This window comes from Diplotaxodon limnothrissa, linkage group LG16 (genome assembly GCF_057381915.1).
Source record: "Diplotaxodon limnothrissa isolate DT_005_m linkage group LG16, D_limnothrissa_male_GT1.1, whole genome shotgun sequence".
Taxonomy (NCBI): Eukaryota; Metazoa; Chordata; class Actinopteri; order Cichliformes; family Cichlidae; genus Diplotaxodon; species Diplotaxodon limnothrissa.
Genome location: NC_140611.1, coordinates 33,338,979 through 33,364,526, shown reverse-complemented (window position 1 = coordinate 33,364,526; position 25,548 = coordinate 33,338,979). Strand labels below are relative to the sequence as shown.

Genomic DNA, 25,548 nt, shown 5'->3' with positions numbered 1-25,548 from the left:
AAGTCTGCTGATGTAAAAAAACAAACAAAACAAAAACAAAACAATCCCCCTGAAATTACCTTCCAGATTTTAAAAGATATTTGGTTGTTAATTCTTTCTTAGTGCAAAATTGTTTGTTTGCACATTTGCTTGGACATCATCAGCAGAGCTCTTGAGACCACACAGTACAGTGTGGAGACCCAGTCATTGTAATTTTGGGTGACGAAAAATGAAAATATATCAGCAGCTTGTACAAAATGTCCAAAAACAAACAAACAAACAAACAAAAACCCCTAAAACCCTCTGGGGTCCAGGAACCTGTGCTCCTAACCCTTTGCTATAAGTGTTACCTTTTTTATTATTGTTATTATTTTATCAAAAGCAGACTAAAGAGATCAAATCAAACCAGCCAGGCTGAGACCCTCTTAGTGTTTCCTGTGGTCGATGTGCTGCGTCACTTGGGGGTGTTGCCATCTGAAATTTGGAATGTTTGAGGAAATTACAGAAAATTAAGGTTGTTTGACTATTCCGATAAATACAATTAACCTTGGCTTTATTTATTTTGGTAGTGGTTGTTATTCGAGATGTTCTGTGCTGGCAAACTTTTAAAGTAAAATAAAGATCTCTGCAGCCTCCAATTTCCTTCATTCTTTGAGTGTTTTGCTGATGTTAACGTGACGGGACAAAACGGAAAGACTGCAATCAGATTTCCTAAAATCTCCCACATACGTTCCTTCACCAGTGAGACCAACACATTGCCTGTTAAATTTAAAACAACCCTACACACTGCCTTTTTGAGTTTGTTTCAAAAACTCTGCTGACAGCAGGACACACTAAAAACACACCCCACCCTCAATGACGTACTTTCTACCCCAGTGCTTTAATCCAGATTTACTACCACTGTCTCCCTTGTATACTTGCCCAATAAATGGATTGGCCACTTTTGCAGTTCTGGTCATCACAAAGTGATTTGCAGATGACCGCTCTGCCCGCTGCATCGCTGTAGTAGCAGCAGCACTTTTAGGTGATCAATGGAGAACGGCCTCTTGCCCTCACCTAATCTATAATTAACCTGAAATGGAAAGCCACGTCCCCACAACGATAACCTCACAGATATGCTGTCGACTCAGGAAAGTCATACTAAACTTCAAGAAGGTGAAAGTGAGTTATAAAGGTCAGATTTATTTATAAATATCGCTATAATTCATATCGTTGCAGAGTCACAGCTCTAATGTTCTGCACACATCTTCCAGAAACTTCCTCTGTTAGAACCTCAGATGCTTCTGACCTTGTGAACTTTGATCTTGCTTCAAGATCAAAGCAATCACAATACTACAATCTAGTTAAAGAGAATTTGATTTTGAGTTGAACTCCAAAGAGCGTAATATTGCACAAAAATGACCAGTGTCCAGTCTAATCAGATTAGGAAGTGATTGGAGGGATCTCGTTTGCTTACTTATCTCTTATTACGTGTCTGGACAGCCTATTAGCAAGAGAGCCAGGCACCGTCATAATCCCATTCATCAACCGAGTTACACAATCAGCCTACATGCCAGCACCGGTCCCCTTTGACTCACCGAGCGCACCTTCTTAATTGGAGGGGTTTTTGGGCGCCTGGTGAGGGCAGCCCTCAGCCCCCCTCTGGTAAGCCGCCGCCCGGCCGTCCTGCTGCCCTCAGGAAACCAGGAAAGGTCGCATCCCTCAGCGGTCAACAGGTAACACCATGACCAGTCATGAAGGCAGGCTGATGGTATGACAGAACGCTGAGATTTGAGCTCAGAGCACTCGGAGCAACCAAGGTTTGAATTTCCCCTCGCGTTTAATGCTGCAAAGCTTCTGCTAATAATCCACTCCTAATTTCTGTCTTCAGCGTATGAGGAAACATCCATAAATCCAGAAGGTGGCCGAGAGCACAGCAACCCATCGCTGGCGTCCACGATACGGCAACAACAACAATAACAACAACGACTGCTCCACTGCAGGCTGGACCACAGAGCACAACCTGCTAAGCTACTTTAGAACTCGGCTAAAAGGTTTAAAGGACACACAAACACACACACTCAGCTTGCCAGTGACCACTAATCTGGCATATGTGACCGATGTGTGTGTGTGTGTGTGTGTGTGTGTGTGCGTGTGTGTGCGTACATGCAGAAGATTATTGTTCAGGCTTGACACCTGTGTTTTGATTGGTGAAATAACAATAAATTAATATTATAATTACTAATAATCTTAAAAATATCTTTTAAAAATAGGCATTCCATATTGACGAGCCATAAAAGGTTCAGCTTGATGTAAAATACTAATTTCTGTGAATAACATACATCGGACTGTCTCAGTATAATGCAGTGACCTGGTATTAATATGGATGCTGTCCCACCTAACCATTACTGAGGCCACCAGTCTGTGCCATTGAGTGTCTCCTACAGTGTAATAACACCCTCAGCCACACTGAAAACACAGCCCAGGAATGGTTCCGTGACCAAAAAGCCCACGGTGCTGATCGGTATCCAAGTGTCTGTGACATGGATGAAACTGAAGGATCTGCTGCTAACGTTGTGGTTATGAGGTTCTGTGTTTATACCCTAAGGGGTCAAAGGTGTTTGGGTTGCACAAGGGGGGGCTTCACAGTAACCCAGGCCATAAGGCATGTATGGGTGCCTGCGCAACCAGTGAGCTAAACTGGCACTCATTTTGCTCTGTGTCTGTTTGCCTAAAAGGTTTATGGAATTTTTCTTTTAATGTGGTGGTTGCTGAAGCTGCGAAAGCACATGCATGTTGTCTACTAAAATCACAGTGAACTCTGGTCACACAAAGTTTAATGTTGACAGTCACTTGAAATTATGAAGGCACTTATTGTTTCGGAGCAAACACAGCACTCAGTGACTGCAGGAGTTGATGGCAGCAGCCTCCATCTGCAGTACGATGCACCCACAAAAACTGCTCGAGGGATGTAGCAAAGTAGCTAAGAAGCTTTCAACCTCCCCACATCTCAATCTGATGCAGCATCTGTGGCTCCAGCCTGAAACCCACAGAATCCAAAGGGGTGTCTGCTAACGTCACAGTGCGAGAAAGCCAGAACACCCCCAGAGATTCCATGTCCGTGTGCGCAAGCAGCACAGGAAATAAAGTTTATCGACTGAATTTCCAGAAATATGCTTCAACAGTACAGAAACTGTGACTGACGTCTGCCACAGCAGACAATTATTTCACTGTCATTTATTCTTCTGCTTTTTTAAAACAAACAAATAAAAAAAATCCCTTCACACAGAAACTGAGCAACTTTTGAGTTGAGTTTCCACAGGTGCTAGGCAGTCTGTAGTCTGTTTATGTGTTCAGGATTACTACTGACTAATAATAGTGAGCTCGGAAAAGCGAGACTCCCCGTGGTTCAGATCACAGGTGCTCAACCAAAGAAAGAAAAACTCATGTAACAGCACTGAGCTCACATCCAAACACCTTTCAGCGCTGCACCTGATTCAACACAACTCAGAACACAGCACGGACGCCAGCACCGACACTGGAGCTGCCGAGGGTCCAGTACAGAGATTTATGGGGTTCTTTGCTCTTTTTGCGAGACATGTACAAGTTTTCCACAACACATTGGTAAAAATGGACATGTTAAATAAAAAAAACAAAGATTTAATTCACTGCTTACTTCCCAGGAAGGTAGTGCATCACATTACGGGGCTACTAATATCTGGAATAAGTTATGTCAGTGTTACACTATGTACTGTATTTAGCTAACCAAAGAGACAAAGCCACAAAAATAGAAATGCAATAATAACCAACTCTGCAGGTTAGACTTTCTGACCTTTCAAAGGTGTACAGTTTATAACAGATAATGCAAATTACTGTTGTGATTGTTTTGGAAGAAGCCCTTTACATGTGACGGTTAATTAACAGGAAATGTGCTCCGTGGTGTCTGAAGAAAAAGCTCTAATTTTATGTTACTCAAAAACTTTCCATGTGTCAATATCTGTATCAGCGTGGGATGAGATTAACTTTAAAAGGTTTTGTTGAAAGAGTAATTAGTGAGAACTTTGGAGGACTTCCTCGTTTGCTATGGTTATTTAACCTCAGTATCAGCTGTTGGATATTTAGCCAACCTAGAAACCTTGTAACTAAGGAATTAGTTTGTTACGAGATGTTTGTGTATAGGTGGGGGCACTGTTTTAGTACATAAATAATAGATGTAATTTCCCTTTCCGAAAGCCTTAAAGCTGGATTCTTTAACATGTCCAGCAGGGGTTGACTCCTTAGAGCCCACCCTTATCTGGTTTCAAAAGGCCAAGATTGCTAACATGCTCAGCTAGAGGCTACAGAATGGGAGCCCAAAGATTAATGAGTGACTTCCTGCTTGTTACGTCCATCTTAATTATATGGTTCTATGGTTCGAATCAACTCATAAATTCAGTGTGTTGAACAACATCATCTATAGATGTTGGAGGTTTTTTTAATGAAGGAATTTTAAAAAAGTCAATCAAAAGTCAGTGTCTAAACTACATTTTTACATCAATCCAAATCAAATCCACAGGAATGTTCTTTCTATGAACGGCAAGGATTGCTTGGATCTCGACAGCAGTGCTCCTAAGTGCTGCAGTCACAGTTCCTCTGACCTTTGACCCACAGGATCAAAGAGTCAGCTTAAGAGCAGAAAGCAGAGCTGACCGGAAATGCTTTCGGTCCAAACAAAACCAAGTGTCTAGTAACAACAAGTCTGCTTAAATCCTTTTGTTTTTCAGAACAGTGTTAGCCATTTGGCAGACAGCAGAAATACTTGTTTAACTCCATCAGTGCTCCGCTGTTTAGATTCAGCATGAAATATTAAACTCTTACAGATGTAAAATCTTGCATATCTGTCCTAACATGAAGTTTTGTATTATGCCATATCGTGTGTCACATGTCATGGGGTATTTTGACTTGTATACCTCTTTCTGTTGTCGCTCCAGCTCCTTCATGCGGATCTCTCTGGCCTCTGCCCTGGCTGCCCTCTTTGCTGCCAGCCTGGCCTCGGCCTTGGGATGGAAAGGGGGGGGGGGGGAATAAAAACACAGAGAGAGAAAATTAAAAAAGGAGAAGTTAGATAGCAGCAGACTTAGTCCAACTCACACACATCTATACATCTATAAATTGTCAACACAAATGTGAACAGAGCTCCAGTTCCTTGACAGAGTTAGTTTGGGAACTTTGTGACACATTGTTGGGAAACAGAAATAAAAACAGTCACACAGTTGAAGATTAATATCACAGGGGGACACTACCAGCCCCTAAAAACCAGTCAATAAAGCAGTGAACAAACACAGGACATCAAGAATCATTTAAACTCTGAACAGATCTCATGGACTTTATTTAGAAGCAGACAATCTAGTGAGACTCCTAGGCCCCCGTACATTTGAAAGACTTGCCTCTGCTCCACTCAGCACTCAGGCGAGAGCAGGGTCTTTCCCTTAAAAGGATCTCTCTCTCAGAGTGTGTGCTGCAAGTGTGTGTGTTACAGTGTGCGTAAGCATTTCCTTCCTCTAACTTGTGGTAGACACTACACGGCTGCAGCCTCTAGGCGGGGTAACTGTAACAGCTCATACCGCTGCACTAATGCATTTCCCCAATGTCAGTCACCATGACTGAGTAACAGGAAAACACTAAATACAGAGTTGGTTTCAGAAGAAAGCACGATCACACACATGCACGCTATCAACAAAGTTCAGCTCAGGACTCACATACACGTGTCTGCATTCATTAAAAAGCTTCACCAGGGGATACAAACAAGCTTGGCCAAATCTGTGTTGTCATCAACAACACTGACGTTCTGCACCGCAGATAACAGAAGCACATTCATCTCAGTCTTAAAATGGGAGCAAACTGTCAAGCTAGATTCCTGCGCTACCGTTAGCAAACTTCAGCCTCTGTATGAGATGAAATGAGGATCTTATCAAAGGCACAGATCATTGTTTTGGCCCCCAGCATCCTTTACATGTTGTTCTCCAGATGCTTCCATCAGGGCAAAGGTTTGAGCTCCCTGAAGGCACCAATAATAGACACAGAGTAATTTCTTCCATATGCTGCTTCTTTAAACCAATCGTGGCCCTTTCCCTCTGACAGCAGGAGCTTGTACTGTATTTCTGTAATCTGTTGGACTAGAGTATATAAAGCAAACGGCCCCTCAGGGATATTAAAGCTTTACGCAACATCTCTGCAGGTCTCTACTCATGTTCACGCTCAAACTGCATCACTTAGTCCATTGTTTTCACTTTTTAGTTTTAACAATTTCCTCTCCTTTGCACAAAGAAGAGAAGATGCTCTCTGAATATGTACATTAAAAGAAAGAACAGCATTTGGTCTGTATGTCAGCATGTTCGCTGCGTATCAGCAGTGCTTGCTGAGCAAACTTTATTCAGTCACTTTTATTCAGCTTGTGTTCATGCCGTCAGCAACACTTGCACGCTCGCTTTGTTACTATCCTGCTTTATTATCCAGGTTTTTATATTCCTGTATCATTCTGAAATTGTCCAGGTTAAAGTTCATGTGTCTTTGATGCCTTGCCATGACAGAGTCTCATTTGGGAAGTGATGAGTGGGCAAAACTTCCACTTATGTCACTTGACTATTTTATGATTCAGCGTTTAATTCTGTTTGTTGCATTATTTAAACAACTTTAAAGTGCACACTTGAGGGGGAAAAGAAAAATTCAGTGTGAGTGCTTTCTGCAGGAAACCTTGTACAACATTTAGACATTTATTAATCTCAAAACTAATAAAACACTAAACTGACTGCAGCATTTGCGAGGTGTGGTGATGTGGTGAAGCTCACCAAAAACAGACACACAGCAGTTCCTCCCAGGCTTCCTCCACAGTAAAGCTGTAGTTATATTACAGAAACTGAAACTGGCATCTGTTTGTTATACATGCTGGGTCATGGATGCCGCTGGTTCACCAATAAGCCGTTTTTGACAGCTGTCATTATACGAGCAAACATCTGGATTTAAAGCTGACTTGATCAGCAAAGCTGCAGGTGAAAATATGAACTACAACTAACTGAAGTGCTGTGAGCATTCATGACTTACTTAAAGCCTGCTTTTTTAGCGTGTAGATCCCCGTGATGCTATGGCCGCTTGATAGAAGTTATGAGCTAGGAAGTGTACAGAATGACTCACACAGCGACCATCTGCTTGAATCTGCTCTTAAGATGTCTTGGAGGTATGGAACCGGGCAACAGAGGATTGAAATATCTGAACAGCAGGCTGGTCGCTGCCTCAGTAGAGATGCGTTTTGCCCTGCAGTGAACTGTGTCTATTTGCCGAGCACCTCCTGCACATGAATGCGAGCCATGTCACCATAATGCATTCCAGGAACTTCCAACTCAAAAGAATTGTCCCGAGTAGGTCTTGCCAAATAACTAAACATTGTTAAATAATGATAAAAAAGCCCAAAACAAAACGCCTTAATTATAAAGAATTTTTTGAAAGGCTCCTAAAAATGATGATGCAGGAGTCTATATTGACTCTGTGCTGCACTCACTGCCTGCATAAGTGCCATTTCCTCCAAGTCAATGCTCACTGTCCTTGGGACTCTTTGCATTTCTACCAAAAGCTTTAAGACACAAATCCATCTACACTATGTATGCACACATAAACTCCCTCTTAGACATTTTCTCTTCCATGAAATTAGAGGTGGCAGAAGAGTAACATGGCATTAGTCTGTTTGACCTCGAGCAGCATAAATACAGCACTTAAAAACTTCCATTAGCATTGGTACACAGTTGCTCCATCAAACAGCAGGCTCTAGGGTGAAGTGCTTTTTATCCACTCTGTCAGTGAGGTTGTTCAATAGTTCAACCACCAACTTAATTCAGATCAAAGACAAGAGCAAAACAGACCTGCAACAGGCAGATTAGGGAGCATGAATCGCTGGAAATATTTTTATGGGTGGGCACATAGTGCTGTACACAATGCAACACAATTCAGTTCAATAAGTGTCAGAAAAATGTGAACAATTGCATACTGCATTAGACTTTCCCGTCAAGTCACAAAGGTTGCCTTGCAGTCAGCATCTATTGTGTAGACCAATTTGTTTTACTGGTGCCTTTAATTACAGGCCAGCTGGGAAAACTACATATAACAGGTCACATGTTTGTTTGCTGTATCACACTCATATTTGCACTGGCTAAATATTAAAAGATGGTGTGATGAAGGGATGAAATCAGTATCGGCACTGGTTGAAGTGTCTCTTTCATTTAATTTCAGTCTGCAAATTTCGTTTTTCTGACTCTACTCAAGTAGTTTTGCATGATTCACAGTTCTATTTGAAATGAGTCATTTTAGCTCCTCCCTCACGTTAAATACATTTTCTTCTGATTGGTTACATATCTTAAAATGTTGCACAGCAGGTGGGTGGGGCTTCTGTGCTCACAGTCAGACCTTTGTGCTCATATTTAGGGGTATCCCCTCCATGACATCATACAGAGACAAGAGAAGGAAAAATTGTTTAAAACTGAGTCTGAGGGCTAAGCTTTAGGCTCATGGTCATTACTGGCATTCATCTTCATTACTGGAAACTCTGGTCATGCTTAATATGAACATCCACTATCCACTTTCATTCAATTCCAACTTGTAGTCTATTTCTTTGATTAATTTATATTAAAGGTTATCAATCCTATGTCTAAAACGGTTTATACTCCCGGGATTTGTGATATGTTTTAGGACAAATGAGTGTATTATGCTTGAGGTGTTCGCCTAGCTTGGGAAGCTCGGGAATTATTAATTTCATATGGAAAAACAAAAAATTCACTCATTTCAGGATGAGGTAAGAGACCTTCTTTCATCTTCTTGTTCAGTTTTAAAACTTTGAAAGTCAAATTTCAGACACAAACTGCTTAAAGGAACCCGCCTTTCAAACACCCGCCCTTCAAAAACCTTCACAACACTAAGAGGTGTGAATTATTTCATCATGACCACATTACTGCCTTCCTTTTACTGTATGGCCATAGAGTGCAGTACTTAAGCACACAACAGCTTAACTCAAGACACACAAAAAAAGCAAAAGCTGAAGTTAAAATAAACAGTTAAACGGGGTACCAGCTTTCAGTTAAAGTAATCCAACATGATGCGAGCAGCTGTAACAGACTGGGTCATCTTTCCATGCGAGTGTATGCTGCATCAGCCTCCAGTCAAAAAGATGCACATAACTAGGCCAAAAGACACACTCATACCTCCTTTCTCTTTCCTCCTCTAAGGCTATTTATACCGACCTACATGGACTCTGGTTCTATCAAACTGTTCTAATTCAGCATGATGTCAATGGGCTGTCTGCCCTCCTGAGAGACAGTGAGCTAGTTCAGTGCAAAACTGGGATGCTCTATAGTGATTTGGAGATGCGACAGAAGAAAAAAATACACAAGTTTAAGTGGGAATACTTCACAGTGGAAAAATCATAAATTACTATTTTGGTCAATTATGGCAATCTCAGACATTTAATGTAGCTATTCATCACCTTAACAAGCATTATGGATTTAACTTTGTTTTGTTTGTTTTGTTATAAACCCTCAAACTTTAAATACATTTCAAATGGAAAATAAATAGAATAATTTGGGTTGAAAAAGAGATGACAGTTCACACACAGTATTTTCATCATCTTTCCTTAATTGATGAGCGCAATTTATTGTGTAAGACCAAATGAGAGATTTGGAGAGAAAATTAATGCAAAATAATAATAATTTTATTCCCATAATCATAGTTTCACAATCATTAGAAGCCACAATTGTAGCTGCAAAAACCCCCAAACCAAAACAATGATTCACCCCCTAGTTTAATGAAGGTTCATTAAGACATACTGCGTAAAGGAAGATTATATAGCCTCCTTCTAGCTCTAAGTTGCAGAGTTTGTTTTTTTTATTCCATTTTAATCATAATAATATGTTACTTAAGTACCTAGAGAGGTCAAATTTATAGTTCTGGCTTCTGTCAACTTGATCCCTTGAGTCTCCTGACAGCCTCTCGGGGCACCAAGTCCTCAAGAGCCGAATGCCAACCTAGTCTGATTGTCTCCAGCAAGCTGGATTCCCACGCCCTGCATGCCCGTCTTCAGCAGCCAAAGTTGGGTGGTTATTCTAATGACCACGAGTGCTGACAGGCTCCACAAAGAGAGCACAGAAATAACTCTGATTTCTGTTTGACTGTGTTTAAAATGAGAAGGGATCATTAGGTGGATTCACACACAGTTCGCTCATTGTACGGTGAGGGTGATGACTAAGTGTACCAAAAAAAGTTTATTTCCTCTTTGCAGAACCTTATAAGCCTCAGATGTTGCCTAAAAGGGAGTGGCTGGAAAAAAGTTCAGCTTACTATGAAGCCATAGACATGAGTCAACTCAACGGACGTCACAAATGGACAAATCGAGCCGTTGTTTCCAAACCTGATGAGCTCAGCAGACGATTCCACATGTGCTCACAGAGGAAAAGTACAGACCATGAAGAACTACAGCACCAAAACAAAAAATACTTAACTTGCCATCAAGTTTTAATTCTTTCTAATGGTCAGAAAGGGATGACTGCTATTAAAACTCCTTATAGAAGTCTGTGGGAAAATGGGCCTATAGCATCAGTAAACAACGTCTTGATCTTGATGATTCTGCTTATATATTGTATTATGTTCTCTATTAGGTACAGAATAGAGGTTAACAGAAGGTTTACTTTACAGTGGGCTGGCCTTATGAGAAAGAAGTAACTACCTTATAGGTGTGTAGTGACCATGTGTAGAGTTCATTGGTTTGTCACTCAGTTTCACCCCTTATTTATGATATCTGGTTTCAAAAAGCTAAGATGGCCAATCAACACGAGTCAACAAACCAATGGGACATTGCTATTTTTAAATATACATCCAATGACAGAAAAAGATGAATGTAGAGCTTTAAGCAAAAATTCCTTCACATGACCCGTAGACAGCGACTGATTTAAGAAACAACAACAAAAACAAATCAGACTGCAGAAAATGTCTATGTTGTTCATTAATGTTGGTACTTAAATAACATTAAATAACATTTATTATTTAATGCAACTCAATTATAGTTTTGTGAATTTGGTCCCATTTACTGTAAAAAATACAACAACAAAAAATCGTGTACTCTTTCAGGTAGGCCTAACCTGTAATTGACAGGTCACTACCATATGAGCCCACCGGGTTCATATTTCTAAGTCAAATCCACACACTCCCACTGGCCCCATTGGATTTAAAAAAAAAAAACAAACCTACATGTCAAAGGCTAAAGGTTACATCCATCCTCTACATACAGTCTGTATTCAAGACTGTGTTGAAAGCTCTTAGTTTGTCATATAATTTGCCTTTTAAGGTCATTATGAAATGACAACAGTCTGACCAATAAATGACAAACCCAAACAACTGAGGTCATAATAACTGGTTCCACTTGATTAAATTATATTATCAAACAAACCACATAAATGTAAATTTGAAAGGAAAATGCCGAGTGTCCAACCATCGCACTTCTTGATTAAAACTCACTCCACCCATACATGTTAACCCTCTCAGGCCCAAATTAAGTTTTGTGTTGCTAATGCACAACCAAGTCCTGTAATGGTACTTCTGAGTAAAAAAAACTCATAAAACATGTATGTGGGGTAATCAGGTTGTTAGGTCTTAACTGTTGCAAATCTGCAACATCTGCCTGGAGAGGGTTAATGAACTGTGGTTAAGTACAGAACATCCAGGGGAAAAAGGAAAACTCCTGCCTGCTTCTGCTCACACAGCCTTGCAACTAAACCCCAGGCTGCACCACAAACATATGGAGCAGCTGTACAGCTCTCAGCATTGCAAACAAAGTGGTCAGCCACTGGGCAAGCTACTTCAGGCCAGGAATAAAAATAAATAGTATATGCTTCAGACATGTCTAAAAATAAAACGAGGGAGGCAGCTGGGTCTGAACACCGAGGACATGAGATAAAACCGGCAGAGCTACATTTCAGCACTTTGTGCATACTTTAAATGATATACAAACACTCTGTTTGCAAACTAGTCACTGACATATTGTAAATGATGCCTGTTTAAGTTATTTTAATACGTTTCCAACTGGGTATAATCTATCTTCTTGTTTTTTTTTTTCTCTGTGGGAGTATCAGGACACTTCTTACTGCCTGACCACCGCGCTTCAGGCAGCAACAGTTTATGTTGAAACTCCCAGTGCCACTAAAGCATGATGGGAAAACAACACCTCACAGGAAGTTGCAAAATGTAGCTCTGTGAGTGAATAACAGGAGACTTGTTGCAGAGAGTAATTTCTGTGACATGTTTATTTACAAATGCTGATATACTTCTTAATTAAATCACACTTTCAAACAAAGCTGTTTACTGCTTGCCTGTGGGCAGTGAAACCAACAAACGGAGGATGATCGGGTTTGCTTAAGAGACCACAAAAACAGTTGTTGCATCAGGGAGCTCAACACCAACAGGGCACATAAAGTTTATTTTCCGATACTTGCTCCTGTTCCCTATTCATCACACTGCAAACCAGTCAAAACAAACAACCACATGTTCCTCTGTCACTCAAAGGAACATGTGGTTGATCATCTCAGTTTAGGATTCTTTTCCATTCATGTGATTTAATGAACTCAGGACAACAGAGTCACTACTGCCCATCATCAAAAGCTGTTACAAGTGATGCTTTGGACAAATTAAAAAAGACACAGTGACACAGTGTACTATAATTTAACCAAATATGGTACTGTAGAGGCGTGGTGGCTACATGCATGCAGTTATTGACAAATATGAATCTGATGTAACTGCGATGCTGAAAGGTCAGCAGGCTAAAGGGCCAAGAGAAGTGAAAAAAAATGTTACTGGTCATCAACAGATTTCAAGCACTCAGCCACAACAGTAAAACCACCCGTGTAATACTGCAATTCAGCTCTGACACCTCAGAGTACTGACATATGACCACTGGGGCTATCCTGAAGTGTTTGGCACTAGTATGTTGGAAGTGGATCCTTTGGGTCCTGTGGCAGCTAAAACATGACCTGCTGGGTTTTTCATAGATCTGTAGAAATCTGCATTGTCTTACCACACACCTCAGGCAGGCAATACCTTTACAGGAAACACAGCTTTGATCTAATGCTGAGTTTAAAGGAAGGAATAAATGTAATGAAGGAAGTGTGGTTGTTTTTCTTAAGAGGCTAAGAGTGTTTTTGTTGTGGGTATTTGTGTATCATAAAATATGAGCTGCATTTTACATGATGTTTGTTGCATGTCTGTTACCATACAGACATTTTGATCTCAAAGGGACTTCTCGGAAAAAATACAAGGTAACAAATAAAAAACAAAAAAATAATTCCAATGCAAAAGTGCCAAAAGCTGTAGTTTCTCTAATGGTCACTTGTGGTTCTGACCTCTGTGAATAGTTTCCTTATTTATAACAACTCCACCAGAGGTGGAAGCTGAGCAGGTTCGATATTATTAAAACTGTAAATTTGGCGACATGGATGCTTTGATTAGCAGGTGTGTCATCAGGTGGCTGTAGCTGCTAGGCCTCATCTCTGCTAATTTGAAAGATTGAATATATTTCTCAGCCATGTTTTTGGTGTTTAACAAAACAACCTGACCAAAAATGTGGCACTCATACAGTTTATGGATACAGCTTGTTAGCCAAGCATGCTAGCATTAGCGGTTAACTTAGATCTCCAAACTCAGGTCCAAATGTGGTCTTAATACATCTGGCTCCCATAAATCCACATGGTGGTGGCAAAAACACTAAAGTTGAGGTTTAAATTTCCCTACGTCCATCTTTTATATACAATATCTGGATGGAGCCTATGTGGTTTATGCACTTCCATTCACATTACCACATCTTGATCACATGCTTGACTGGATTAGGACTCGGAAGGTTGAAAACCAGCTGAACACCTTGGGTGCTTTATCATGTTTCTCCAGCGACAGTTAGCTCGCTGATAATGGTGATGTCCGTCTGAGTCATTAGCAAATAATCAGTAACTTAATGCTGCTGCATTATGCTGGCATAGCTGTACTGAGGGTTTTGGTCACAGAGCTGCTTTTCAGGATCTTCAGGAATTTGCAGATGTATCTTGCAGCGTTTTACATTGGGCCTACTCTTTTGGTCTAAGTGCAATCCCCCATCCCCCACCCACCCAAAAATCTACCTGATCTAATAACTTGCTATATCTGCACTCAATTACCACCCAAACCTCTCTCCAATTCCCACCTCGCTCCCTGAACTTCGGAGGAAACTCAGCCTTGTGGAATAAACAGGAAGGAGTTTGTGATAACAATCTACATTGGGCCGTGCACATGGTGATGTCATCAAGAGGAAACTAATACACACAGGCAAGCCACTTCCTTTTATGGAGACATGAGTCAGGCAGGGCAAACTGAACTGAAGCCAGCACTTTGTATATTCACATATCAGGAACTCCATCCACGTAATTGTTTATAGAAAAAAAATGTTTGAGTACTTCATGGTATAATGGGTGTTCACTGCTGGAAACACCTTAACTGAAGGGGTTTTAAAAGTGAAAAAACCTCAAGCGCCCAACTGAAATTGGGTGTTTATTCTGAACAGAGGCAGAATTACAAAACCGCACTATTTATTCAGCGTGCCTTTTGACTGGTGGCCTTCACTGTATGAATGTGTGCCCCCAGCATTAAAGATTAACTCGGCTGTTTCTGCCTGAGGGACTGTGTGGCTTTCTGGCCTGGTCCCTAGATGACTGTGTGGTGGGCTTCATCTTCTTCATCATCATCATCATCAGGGCTCAGACTAATCCACTCTAAATACTCAATTCCTTAAACGCTTCACTGAGCTTCTGAGATCCACGCAGGGCCAACCTGGCAAGTTAATCCCCAGTTTAGATTGTCTCTTTAAACTCCTGCAGACAAGAGTCTCAACATAAAGCCGGACAAGCTGCTGTGGAGTAAGTGATGCAGAATCATGGATCTGGTACTGGTAACTGAAGTTAAACATCAGAGATATTCAGGGTTTTTGGGTTTTTTTGAGATTATTGGAGCCATTCTTCATAGTTTATACCAAATCATCAACCATTATGGCACAAAAACAGTTTTTCTTGGTATGCAAAGAATGTCACCTTTCTGCTTTTATCAACATTGAACAAGTTGTGCCATATCGGTTAAAGGCCAGGCTGGCTGATATTATCACTATTCCATAACACATTCTGGCGCATACATCATCTAGCACTCCTATTAAAAAGAAAACATTTGAAAATATCTTTCATGTCAATTCCCTTTAAGTACAAACCTGACTTATGATACAAAATGCAGGACGCCCACCCCTGATTTGTTGGTCTTTAAATTTTTGGTCCATCTCTTTCCAAACAGCGCAAGTGGACTCCTGAGATTTGAGCTTAATTCACAACAGGATATCATGAACATGTTCCAAGCGAGTACGCAATCATGGTCCTTTCAGACTTGGCTGGGACGGTTTCACATGCTTGTTCTCTGAAGTGATTTACAGTAACTTTGTCAGCTTTTCACAGAGGCAGGACTGTTCTCTAATTTAACCCTGAGAGATTCTAAGATAATACAGTGATAATCAATTACGCCATCACCTGGTATTCCTGCAGTGGTTTTACATATTGTCTACTGTTTAGCCTAATACGAGGCTCGAACCGCACAATATTTTTGTCAGTTACTCAGTACAGTGTGGCTAAGAGAAAAGACTACAATCAGTTATGCTTATAATGTTTCATGAGGTATCTGATGACATCGAGAAGGAGGCTTTAGCAAGAAATTTCTAGGAAAATAATCTAAATAGACATCTAATCTAATAGTATGATACTTCAAATCACAGTACCACCTTCTGTACCAGTAACATCTTTCCACTTTTACTCTCTTTTTTCCTGCTGTACCCAGACACAGCCTCAGGAAACTTGTATACATAAGGGCATGATGCACACCTCCTTAAAGTAGTCTACTTCTATATTGGGAGGACTGCTGCTCCAGACCAGCAGCATTCCAACGCAGTCAACTTAAAGGAAACAGTGATCTAACCACAAAGTTCCCAAGTCAGTAACAACGTACTCCTGTTTCCTGTTTCCGTACACACACACACACACACACACACACACACACACACACACACACACACACACCTTTTTTCCTTGTGTCTGTGAGAAGCAGAGAGAAACAGATCTGAAGAAGCAACATGTCAAAGCAGTTTTTGTCCTGGAAGCTTAAACAATATTAGATGTGATGTAATTAACATCATCATGTAGAACAAACTGCAGTGACATAATATCTTGGACATCCTGAGTAAGAAATAAATTTCATGGTAATAAATCCAACAGATGTTACTTTGGTGTGGACTAAAGTGCTAAACTGACCAACACACAGAGTAATGACTGGAAAAACTACAAATCAACCAGCAACTCTGCACTAGTTTTTATGGCTGTACTTACTACAGGCGACAAGTTTTCACTTGCACTCAAAGCAATGACAATTCAGTTTGCTCCTTCAGCTTTTCTTCTACCGCCAAGCTAAAACATTTTTAGCCGCATTAATGGAAACAATCCAAGAACAGCAAGATCATTTCTGTGCTTATGGGCGTGTGTGTGTTCCCTACCAACAGGGACCATTATATCCTTTATTTAGTCTCTATGAGAACAAAAATCTCCTTTTCAATTTAATTCAATTCTACCTAAATAAACACAAATCCATCTGCTGTACAAAAACAAGTCAATGTTTTAATGGGAGGGCCATCTGATTATATTGACAAAATATTCTTAAATGTATTCAGATTTTTTTTCCATCTGTTCAACACACCAATGTGATTTACTATCAGACAGTCTCCTCGCTCTTATTTTGAAATTATCAATCATTGCAAAACAGCTATCTTTATCCTTTTCTGTCTCCTGTTTCTTTAGGAGATGGCTGCTCAGGTAATTGTAACGGTAGTCCTCAATGTCATTCAAGATGCTTCAGACAAACTCCAATTCGAATGCCTTGGTCTAAAGGTTAGTGAAGTTTCCCCTTCTTCTGCTCTGGAGTGACTCTCTGAACTGGATGGTTGCTTTAACCAGAATCTGAAGCAGGTGGAGAGCTGGCACCGCTTCACTGAGCTCATCAAGGCTGCAGAGCAGAAGTTGGACTACCAGAGTCATCCACAGAGTGAGGAACTTAATTACATTATATATAGTCAACAAGTGACATTATGTATTAACTACTTCAACAAAACAAGGCAGTTGCTGCAAAACAGCTTTCAACAACTTTTAGTACAAAGTCCAAAGCAATCACAAGGATCAAAAGTAGCATTTCTCAATTTTTAAACTCAGTTGCACCAACTGTAACGACCTCTTATGGTTTCAGGTCCTTCTGTAGATTATTCTTCGAAATGGGACCAGCGTATAGCAGCTGGCATTAAATTAAGAGTTGGAAGGTTAGTAAGGACACCTTCAATCTTCACCTTCAAATTTCATCCAACTCTGATGCTAAAAAAAAGCTGTAAAAGCAGCTGAAATGTTTTTTTCTGCCTTTTTATCGTCAACAATTTTGGTCCTGAACTAAAAATGCTTATATTCAGTTCACAGTTTGCACAGAACCATGTTTACATTCTCTGTGTTTGTAGAATCATTCAATGAGCCGTCTTAATTTCTCACCCAGATCTTGCACTGAGATGTACTCAGACTTCCAGCTGTTAAAACTGAGCTCAGTGGGCCAGGTCTGACAGCTGGCTGTTCTGAAACAAGCAAAGTATCTGAAATAGAGTTGACCTCATTACATTATCAGATTATAATGCGAATAATGATTCTGAAGGTCAGCTCTATGGACCTCAATTGTTCATGTGTGTGTTAATCCACGTCGTCCAGATCAGATTGAGGAATGAAAACTAATAACCTCAAAATAGTGAGTGAGTGTGTGTGTGAGAGAGAGAGCAGTAAATAACCTTGGCTGTACTCTGCTACTTGTCATGAAGATATCAGCCTCTGTTTTGACTCTCCAGCACCTGACTGGAATTTAGGAATACAAGCTGCTTAAACTTACAGTCAATATTTATCAAAGGTGCTCTCTACTAAAATTTAACAGAATTCACAGGCCAACTAAGTTCACACAAACAGACTCAGGTACGTATTTAGGCTCAGGCACACAGAGCTGGGTGTAATCTTTGGTGTAGTTCATACTGCAGAAAAGTCTTTACCACAGTCTGTTTCTGGCCAAATTCCAGTGCTCCTATCATAACTGTGAAAATCGATAGTAGACCAACCTGAGGGGAATAGCTGGTACACTGGGGGTAAAGGTACATAACACACGTCACTACAACTTCAACAAAGTCAACCCAGACTGTCCAATTATGGCAAAAAACCATAATAACAAGTATTATGATCAATAATTATAATAACCATTATTTAAAACAATTATTCATTAACTCCGTGATCTGAACTTTAAAGTTAATTAGTATAAACTGCCGATTAAAGATCATTTAAAACCTTCTGAAATTAACTATAGCTGTTAGCACAAAGTGAAGGCAAAAGTGCTACAACTTTATTTCCACATCTTTTTCCTGCCTTGAAAAGACGTAAACTGAAGCTAAACATGGGCCAGTCTGTACTTTCATATAACACCTTTGTTAACCAAAATAATGGTACAAAGAGTAAGTGTAACCTGTATGTAACAGTGATGAAGAGAACACTATTATTCACAGCAGGAGCCTGGCAAAAAGTAAAACCTCCTTGTTTTAGTCTATATACTGTTTTTAGCTGGATAGTGTAGTGGTAAGACCACACACCTTTGGAGCCGAAGTCGCAAGTTTGATTCCCTTCCAGTATCCAGTAAGGGTCCTGGCTAGGCCCCCCATGCCAAACACCAAGCCCTGGAATGGCGCAGCTACTTCTGCAGCCTGTCACAGCTCAGACACGACGCATTTCACTGCATGTTGTACTCTGTATGATTGTATATGTGACCAATGAGGCTTGTTTCTTTTTGAATTACAGTCAAAGACAGCTTGTTAACAATTTTATGCAGTCAAATTTGTGCTGATGACCTCTGGTTCAAAAACCTAGAAGAAGAACAAAATGTAAGCAGATGATGGACTGACAGTTGTAGATAAACAAGCTGAAATCACTTCCACTAACATGCAGTATTACAGGATTTGAATAATCCTTTTTACTAAATTGTCCTCCGAGCTTTATAATCAACTCATCAGTCTCTAACGACCAAATTAAAAAGCTGCTGCAGGTTAAACCAGCTTATAACAAAAGACCACAAGCCTACACCTAAGCGTGAGGAGAAAACACCCAGTGTTTTCTTTCCCACTGGAGCCACCCATGTGACATTAATTTAATCAGTTTACTCGTGACTCTCATTTTGAAGCTCTTCCTCAGATTCTCAGCTGGGGAAGCATCTCATTGTCAGTGTCTTTGACATTGATCACCTGCCTCTGTAAAGACGTTGTTTGGAGATCCACTACAAGCTTGAGCACTCTGAGAAACTACAGAGCATATTTAACAGTATGTATATATAACAGATATAACAGTAACTGTGGACATATTTTTGGCCAATCAAAAGTTCTCTAAAGTCTGAACACTTTTGAAAAGCTCAGTTTTCATTGATCCAAAACGCCCTTTAAGTGTATATTTATTAAAATACTTGTGTACATAGCATTAGTTGAGAAGCAGCTGATTACATCGGTCAGGTACATATTTGTCAAGAAATACTAATAAACTAAAAGCAGAGGAGAAATTTATAACTGAGAATTTTTCCCATCCCCACTGATACAAATAAAATCTAAAGCTTCGGGAAACACGACACATCAACAGCTTGCTAATATCTGCTGAGGTCGATGGGAATGTTACTTTAAAACCAAAGTATTGCCCAAATTAAAATCTTGGCCTGATGACACCATCCTAACCAAACTTCACTCCCACAGCAGAGACAAATTTCAGCTTCATCGTGGAAAAGTTCAACTCAGTGGGATTGCTCTTCGGCCTCTGTGGGTAATAACTGCTGAGCAAATAAGCATTTCAAACCAGTGTAACATGAGTAAGCTAAATCAGAGTTGACAGAGGTTGCTGTTAGAGCAGCCAGATGACAGACTTCAGTTTATCTGCTTGACTGACTGATACCCTCGACTCTTTATCACAGCAGAAAACTTTGATTGGTCACACTACAGCAAGTGCAAGTGGAGTGTTACGATTAACATGAGCAATCACCCCGTTTAATTCAAGCATCCTCCTGTGACTGTGAGCCAGCACCTGTAACTAAAGCATCTACATGGAAATCATTTTCAGGGTTTCTTTAGTTCATAGATTATTTTACTGTAATCAAAAGAATATAATCACAATATTTAAGATTCAATATCACTTTCATTAAGGCAATTAATTTAATCTATCTTATTACGATTTAAAGAGAGATCGCCCAGTTCAGCGTGCCATCCTCTATCCTTGCGCTACAGTACAAATTAATGTTTACAGCATGATTCAAACTGTTTGACAGACACAGGAATCAGATTCCCTTAAAGCACAGTATAACTAATGCCCTGATATCCATTCCTCACATTCCTTCCTGCTGTCTACTCTCCTCCCATTTCTTCCATAAGTAGTCAAGTTTGCAGTACTGACAGTTTCCTCTCACTCTCTAATACTGTAAATGTACAGGATAATATTTCTGATAAGCCGCAGCTAGCTGGCTGCACTATCTTGTGCAGAGTCTTTCTTCCTTTCAGGCTTGTGTGACGGCCAGCTGGCGAGCAACAACCACCCTCACCCCCCCACTCCCCACCCCCACCCACAGACTCGCTCTAAAACTGGGGTGCAGCAACAGCTGATCTTCCAGGAGCATCTATTTTTAAAGCTTCTTTGCAGAGTGGGCCAACTCATCAGCACTGACATACCATTCTGTCAGAGGACAGCCAGTGAGGGACTCGACCCAGCTGCTGCTTAAAGACACAGAAAACAACCCGCCGCCGTTCCTCCCAACCCCGACAAACACATGCGATTCATCCATCACGGACAATCTCCTCCTCGGAGATACTGTATCTGCTGCTGATGCTTCATGAGCTCCGTCAAGCTCCTCTAACCTCAACCGGGTAACACTGCTGCAGCAAGAAGAAACCACTACCAGCTACAGGAATGTGCAACCTCAGCCTCCCCACAGCAGCGTAAACAGTCAAATAAGCAGTAAAGAGAAGACAACATTCAAACACTCCAACTGCCCAACCATGGCCATTCACGGTTTTGAAGAAGAATAGACGAGAGAGTGTGACTGTTAGAAATGATATGCAAATTCACTGAAACATCCGGGTTGTGTTAGCAAAAACCCAACTTCCTCCTAACTGAAGACAAGTGGCTCTGAATCATGCTCAGACAACAGAGAGTTGAGGTTTTCTATGCTCACCGGGAGCCGCACAGAATATGAAAAGTTATTTTCAGCAGGGAAAGTAATAAACCGAATGTCTGATCCTCAGTTTTTTCATAAATAAAGAGAATTACATCCTCAAAGGGGCCACAGTGTTGCTTAGTAACAATAAATGTCTGGTTTTACCGTTTCTTGTAGTTCATCTTGAAGCTAAATTTTTATATCGATACTTAGCTTAAGGTTTACACCTCAGAGGAGCAAAGTGTTCGCTTCAAACAGGTTGGCTTAAGTCCTGAAGACCCACTGGGCATTACTTCTCCTATAAAACATTAGATTTATCCTTCACTCGCAGTCTCATAATAACAAAAAGGATTAGGAACTTTGAAGCAGCGTAAACCTGTCATAACATGACTTCGGCACCTGCTAAGAAACAACAACGTGCGACTGCCAACTACAGTTCTGTAGTACTGAAAGAGACCTCAACAATTCCTGCAGGTCAGCACATGAAATAATTTCTCATGTAAGTAGAGCAAGCCATTATAATCAGCTGTGGATTACAATTATGGTTATGTTGATAGAATTTATAATAATTTGAGCCTGACTGACATACCGGGAGGCTAGACAATATTGACAGATGTATTGTACAGTGTGGTGGAAGCATTTTACCATAAAGATTTGGTAGAGCTGTCCTCCTTAACCAGAACTGCAGTCTTTTTTTGTCCATCTGAAATTATTTTATACTATATATGTACTATCAGAAAGATGACGTAATGCTTTTGTGTTCATTAGGGCTGCCACAAACGATTATTTTGATAGTCGACTAGTCACCGATTATTTTTGCGATTAGTCGACTAATCAGATCATGCATCCATTGGACGTAAAACGGACAGCTTATTGCACCAGCATGCATCTGCTCTTATATAACTATCATTAGCTTACAGTTTAACCTGAGTAGCGAAAGCCGGCGGTGGGTTTGAAAACGATTTGCCGGGAGTCCGGTGTTCTCACACGCTCTAGTGAGCCTTGAACCCCGGCTAGCTATCGAGCTAGTGGGTAACAGACATCCCGAAAACATCGCAGCGCTTTTGAAAATATGTGGCGTCTTGATAAACTGAGCAGACATTTGAAATGTACACAGCTACATTCTCGCCTGAAAATATTTTAAACGTTTATTTTGTGACCCAGAAAGAATAATAAGTGTAATATTAAAACTAACCAGCTGCCGCCATTGGCAGCTGGGCCACACTATGAATTCTGGGATAGGTTGGGCCACGAAGTATACACCCGACCCATCCTTCAAATCTGGGGAAATGAAGCGCACATTTGTCGGAGTCTTCGAATTTGGACAGTTTTCCTCGTGTCGCTGTAACGTAATCGGCCTACAAATGCGGCCACAGGAGGATGCAGTTCCTGAATTTGGACACAGCTATGATACCGGACACAGCTTCTTCTTCTTCGGGGTTTAACGGCAGCTGGCATCCTTGTACATGCAGTGCTGCCATCTTTTGCTTCAGTCCGTTATTACACTCTTAAATCCTACTACTTATTCCTGCGTCTTTTGGGATCTTACAAAGCTTCAAACGACACGTCGACTATTAAATCAGTCGTCAACGATTTTGATAGTCGACGTAATCGTGACTAGCCGACTAATCGTGGCAGCCCTAGTGGTCATGTTTATAAAAAACTGATCATTAGCCAAGTATGGCAGGAACATAAATTCTGTAAAAACGTTGCACTAACACCAGTTGGAATAATGTTGGAATAATGAATCAGATGCTATTCTGACTCACTGCACCACCATGTGGTTATTACGCAACCTCCTAGCCCTTTTCAACTTCAGCTGATATCTCTGCAACACAATATATCATAGCTGTCGCCATTCTGTTTCACTTTAGAATATATTAAACTATTTATGCAGATGTTTTTTTTCACAAAAATACCTGAACTTACTGTGTCTGAATTACAATGTGGGAAAATATTGCTCAGGGGGCCAGAACCAGCTGTCAGTCATCTCAGCCTGACCCCTTATGTCCTGAAAGGGAAGCTAAACCCCCAGCCTCCAGCCAAAAAATAAATAAATAAGGAAAGAGGCATTGTCTTATTGATTCATAATAAACTGGTATTTCTATCTTTACTCAATTTCAGCATATGTCACTCCACATGTGTGTAAAAAAAAATTTGTGATGTGATGAAATTAGTCCTGAGTTTTGCTAAACTCCACTATGTGCATCATGTTAAAAATCAAGCTGTTCACAAAACGTGTTCCTTTCCTTACAGGGGCCCAGACTGCCCTTAGCTGTGGCAGTTTGACCAGCCCTGTTCTAAATAGTTCTTTTGTGACTTTGGAAAAACGTTATTCAATAAAAACCACGTTTAAACTCCTGTACAGTCACCTAATACCCTCTGCACAGAAATGTGAAAATTGCAGCCAGCAAATATCTACACTGCTGATGAAATACCGATTTCATGAGGGGCCCCGTGTCCCACTGGAAACGCCCCTGCTGCAGCGGTATCAGGTGAAAGGGATGTTCAAAAAAACTGGGGACAATGTCTGCGTATTTTTAACAATGACCAATATTACACATGTGGAAACACTAAGTCAGACATTAAACACACAAATGTTTTTTTCATAAGGAACAAAAACGCGAACGCGCCTTTAAGTGTGATTAAGTGTGATTAAATAGGTTTGGGGGCTCTTTAAAAGTTACATTATTGCTTCCAACCCCCCTCAGTAAAGATTTATTGTCTCCCCTTCACTCACCTCTCTGGCTATGAGGTTCAGGGCATCGTCCTCTGCCGTCGTTTTGTCCTTTTTAGTGGACCTTTTCCGTCCTGTCCCCTGGGTCCCCATGTCGTCCCCCTAAACGCTTAAATCCACTTGGTGCCGATTAATTCAGACTTCGGTAATCCACACAGACCCGCGGCTCGTGCGTTTCATGTGTTTCTACAGATTTCAAGTTAAAGACGCGGAGTCAGTGACACAAACCCGGGCTGCCTGCTCCGGTTCTCAGCGTGCCTCATTGTCATACATCCGTCTTCACACTTCTTCCTGTGTTTCTGCAGCGACTCACGAGCTCGCGACGAGTCTGCTTCACAAAGCTGCGCGCTGTCTCCACGTGCAGCGGCGCATTCAGGTCACAAATGATCACCTGAGCGTCGCTCCTGTGCTGTTAGGGTGTTTCTGACCCTGTCACTGTAAACATAAAAGAAGTAGAAGATTATTTTTGTAGAAAAAACACAGTGTGAAAATATGATTGCAGTCTCGTTCTCGTACAGCAGCGTTGTGTCTCCACCACCTGTCGGATTCACTGCAGCAAAGTCTCCCTGAAAAACTTCAAAGGTTGTGCTCCGGCAAGCTGCTTTCACATGTTGTCGGAAACATGGCCACTGCGCAGTTCACATAGACAGTATATAAGGAGCGACGATGGAAGCCACCATGACACTGAGTTTGGACACTTTTGAAGATGCAGAGAACTTCTAATATAATGGATATAATAGATTAAAAAAGAATGGGGTCCATGCAAATGAAGTCCAGATAGACAGATATTGTGTTGCAGCAGCAGGATAAAGAATAAAAATAGTATACGCTACAATAAATATATATAGTTTAAATAAAAGTGGCACAAGAGCGTTGTAAGGTCACATATAATAATGATAAGAAAAAAGAAATACAAAAAGTTAGTTAAAGAATACCAAAAGTGAGTAAAATAGTGGAAAACTATCTAAGACAAAAGCTACAAGAAGCTATAATATATGTATGCATTACATATGTTAACTGTGATTAACCACATTTTTTTGGAAAGCCGAGTTCAGTTTCACAAAACACACTCAGGCCTGATTAATGGCAGACCTGCTGAATCAAGAACTCACTTTAATCCTGTCTGTTTCTCAGGTTCTTCTCTAGACTGTGGCATGATGTGTTGCTTTTTGAGATCTTTTAGCCTGTTTCACTTTGTCAAATTCAGTCTGGAAAGGATTACAAAGCTGTTTTTGAGCTTTGGGAATCCACTGAACCAAAGTGAGAGCCATTATACACAAATGCAGAAAACTTGGAACGGTGATGAACTTTCTCAGGAGTGGTCGGTCAGGATATTCTCACTGACTAACAATTCAGTCATGAATCATTAGCCAATGAGCATGTAGCTTCACAGTCATAGCGACTCATGGATGTAGCTACCATAATGTCATGCATTGGTTTCTGCAGTTCAGTCACCATGTTGTTGTTGTTTTTTAAAAAATGGATGTGATGAGGCA

General features: G+C 40.7%; 1 protein-coding gene across 9 annotated transcripts in view; it reads right to left on the bottom strand.

Moving 5' to 3' along the window:
- LOC146616529 (uncharacterized) overlaps positions 1 to 24,625 on the bottom strand; it is a 46,013-nt gene extending 21,388 nt beyond the window's left edge. For 7 of the 9 annotated variants that reach the window (XM_085374851.1, XM_085374856.1, XM_085374854.1 and 4 more), the window contains exons 1-3: positions 24,569 to 24,625; positions 24,056 to 24,487; positions 4,908 to 4,994 (exon numbers count right to left, since the gene is read on the bottom strand). In XM_085374851.1, coding sequence (XP_085230977.1) covers positions 4,908 to 4,994; positions 24,056 to 24,145 — 177 coding nt within the window. In that variant the 5' untranslated portion in view covers positions 24,146 to 24,487; positions 24,569 to 24,625. Of the gene's footprint in view, positions 1 to 4,907; positions 4,995 to 24,055 lie in introns of all 9 variants that reach the window. The other 2 variants (XM_085374853.1, XM_085374852.1) reach the window with 2 other exon arrangements.
- Between the last annotated feature and the right edge of the window lie 923 nt (positions 24,626 to 25,548).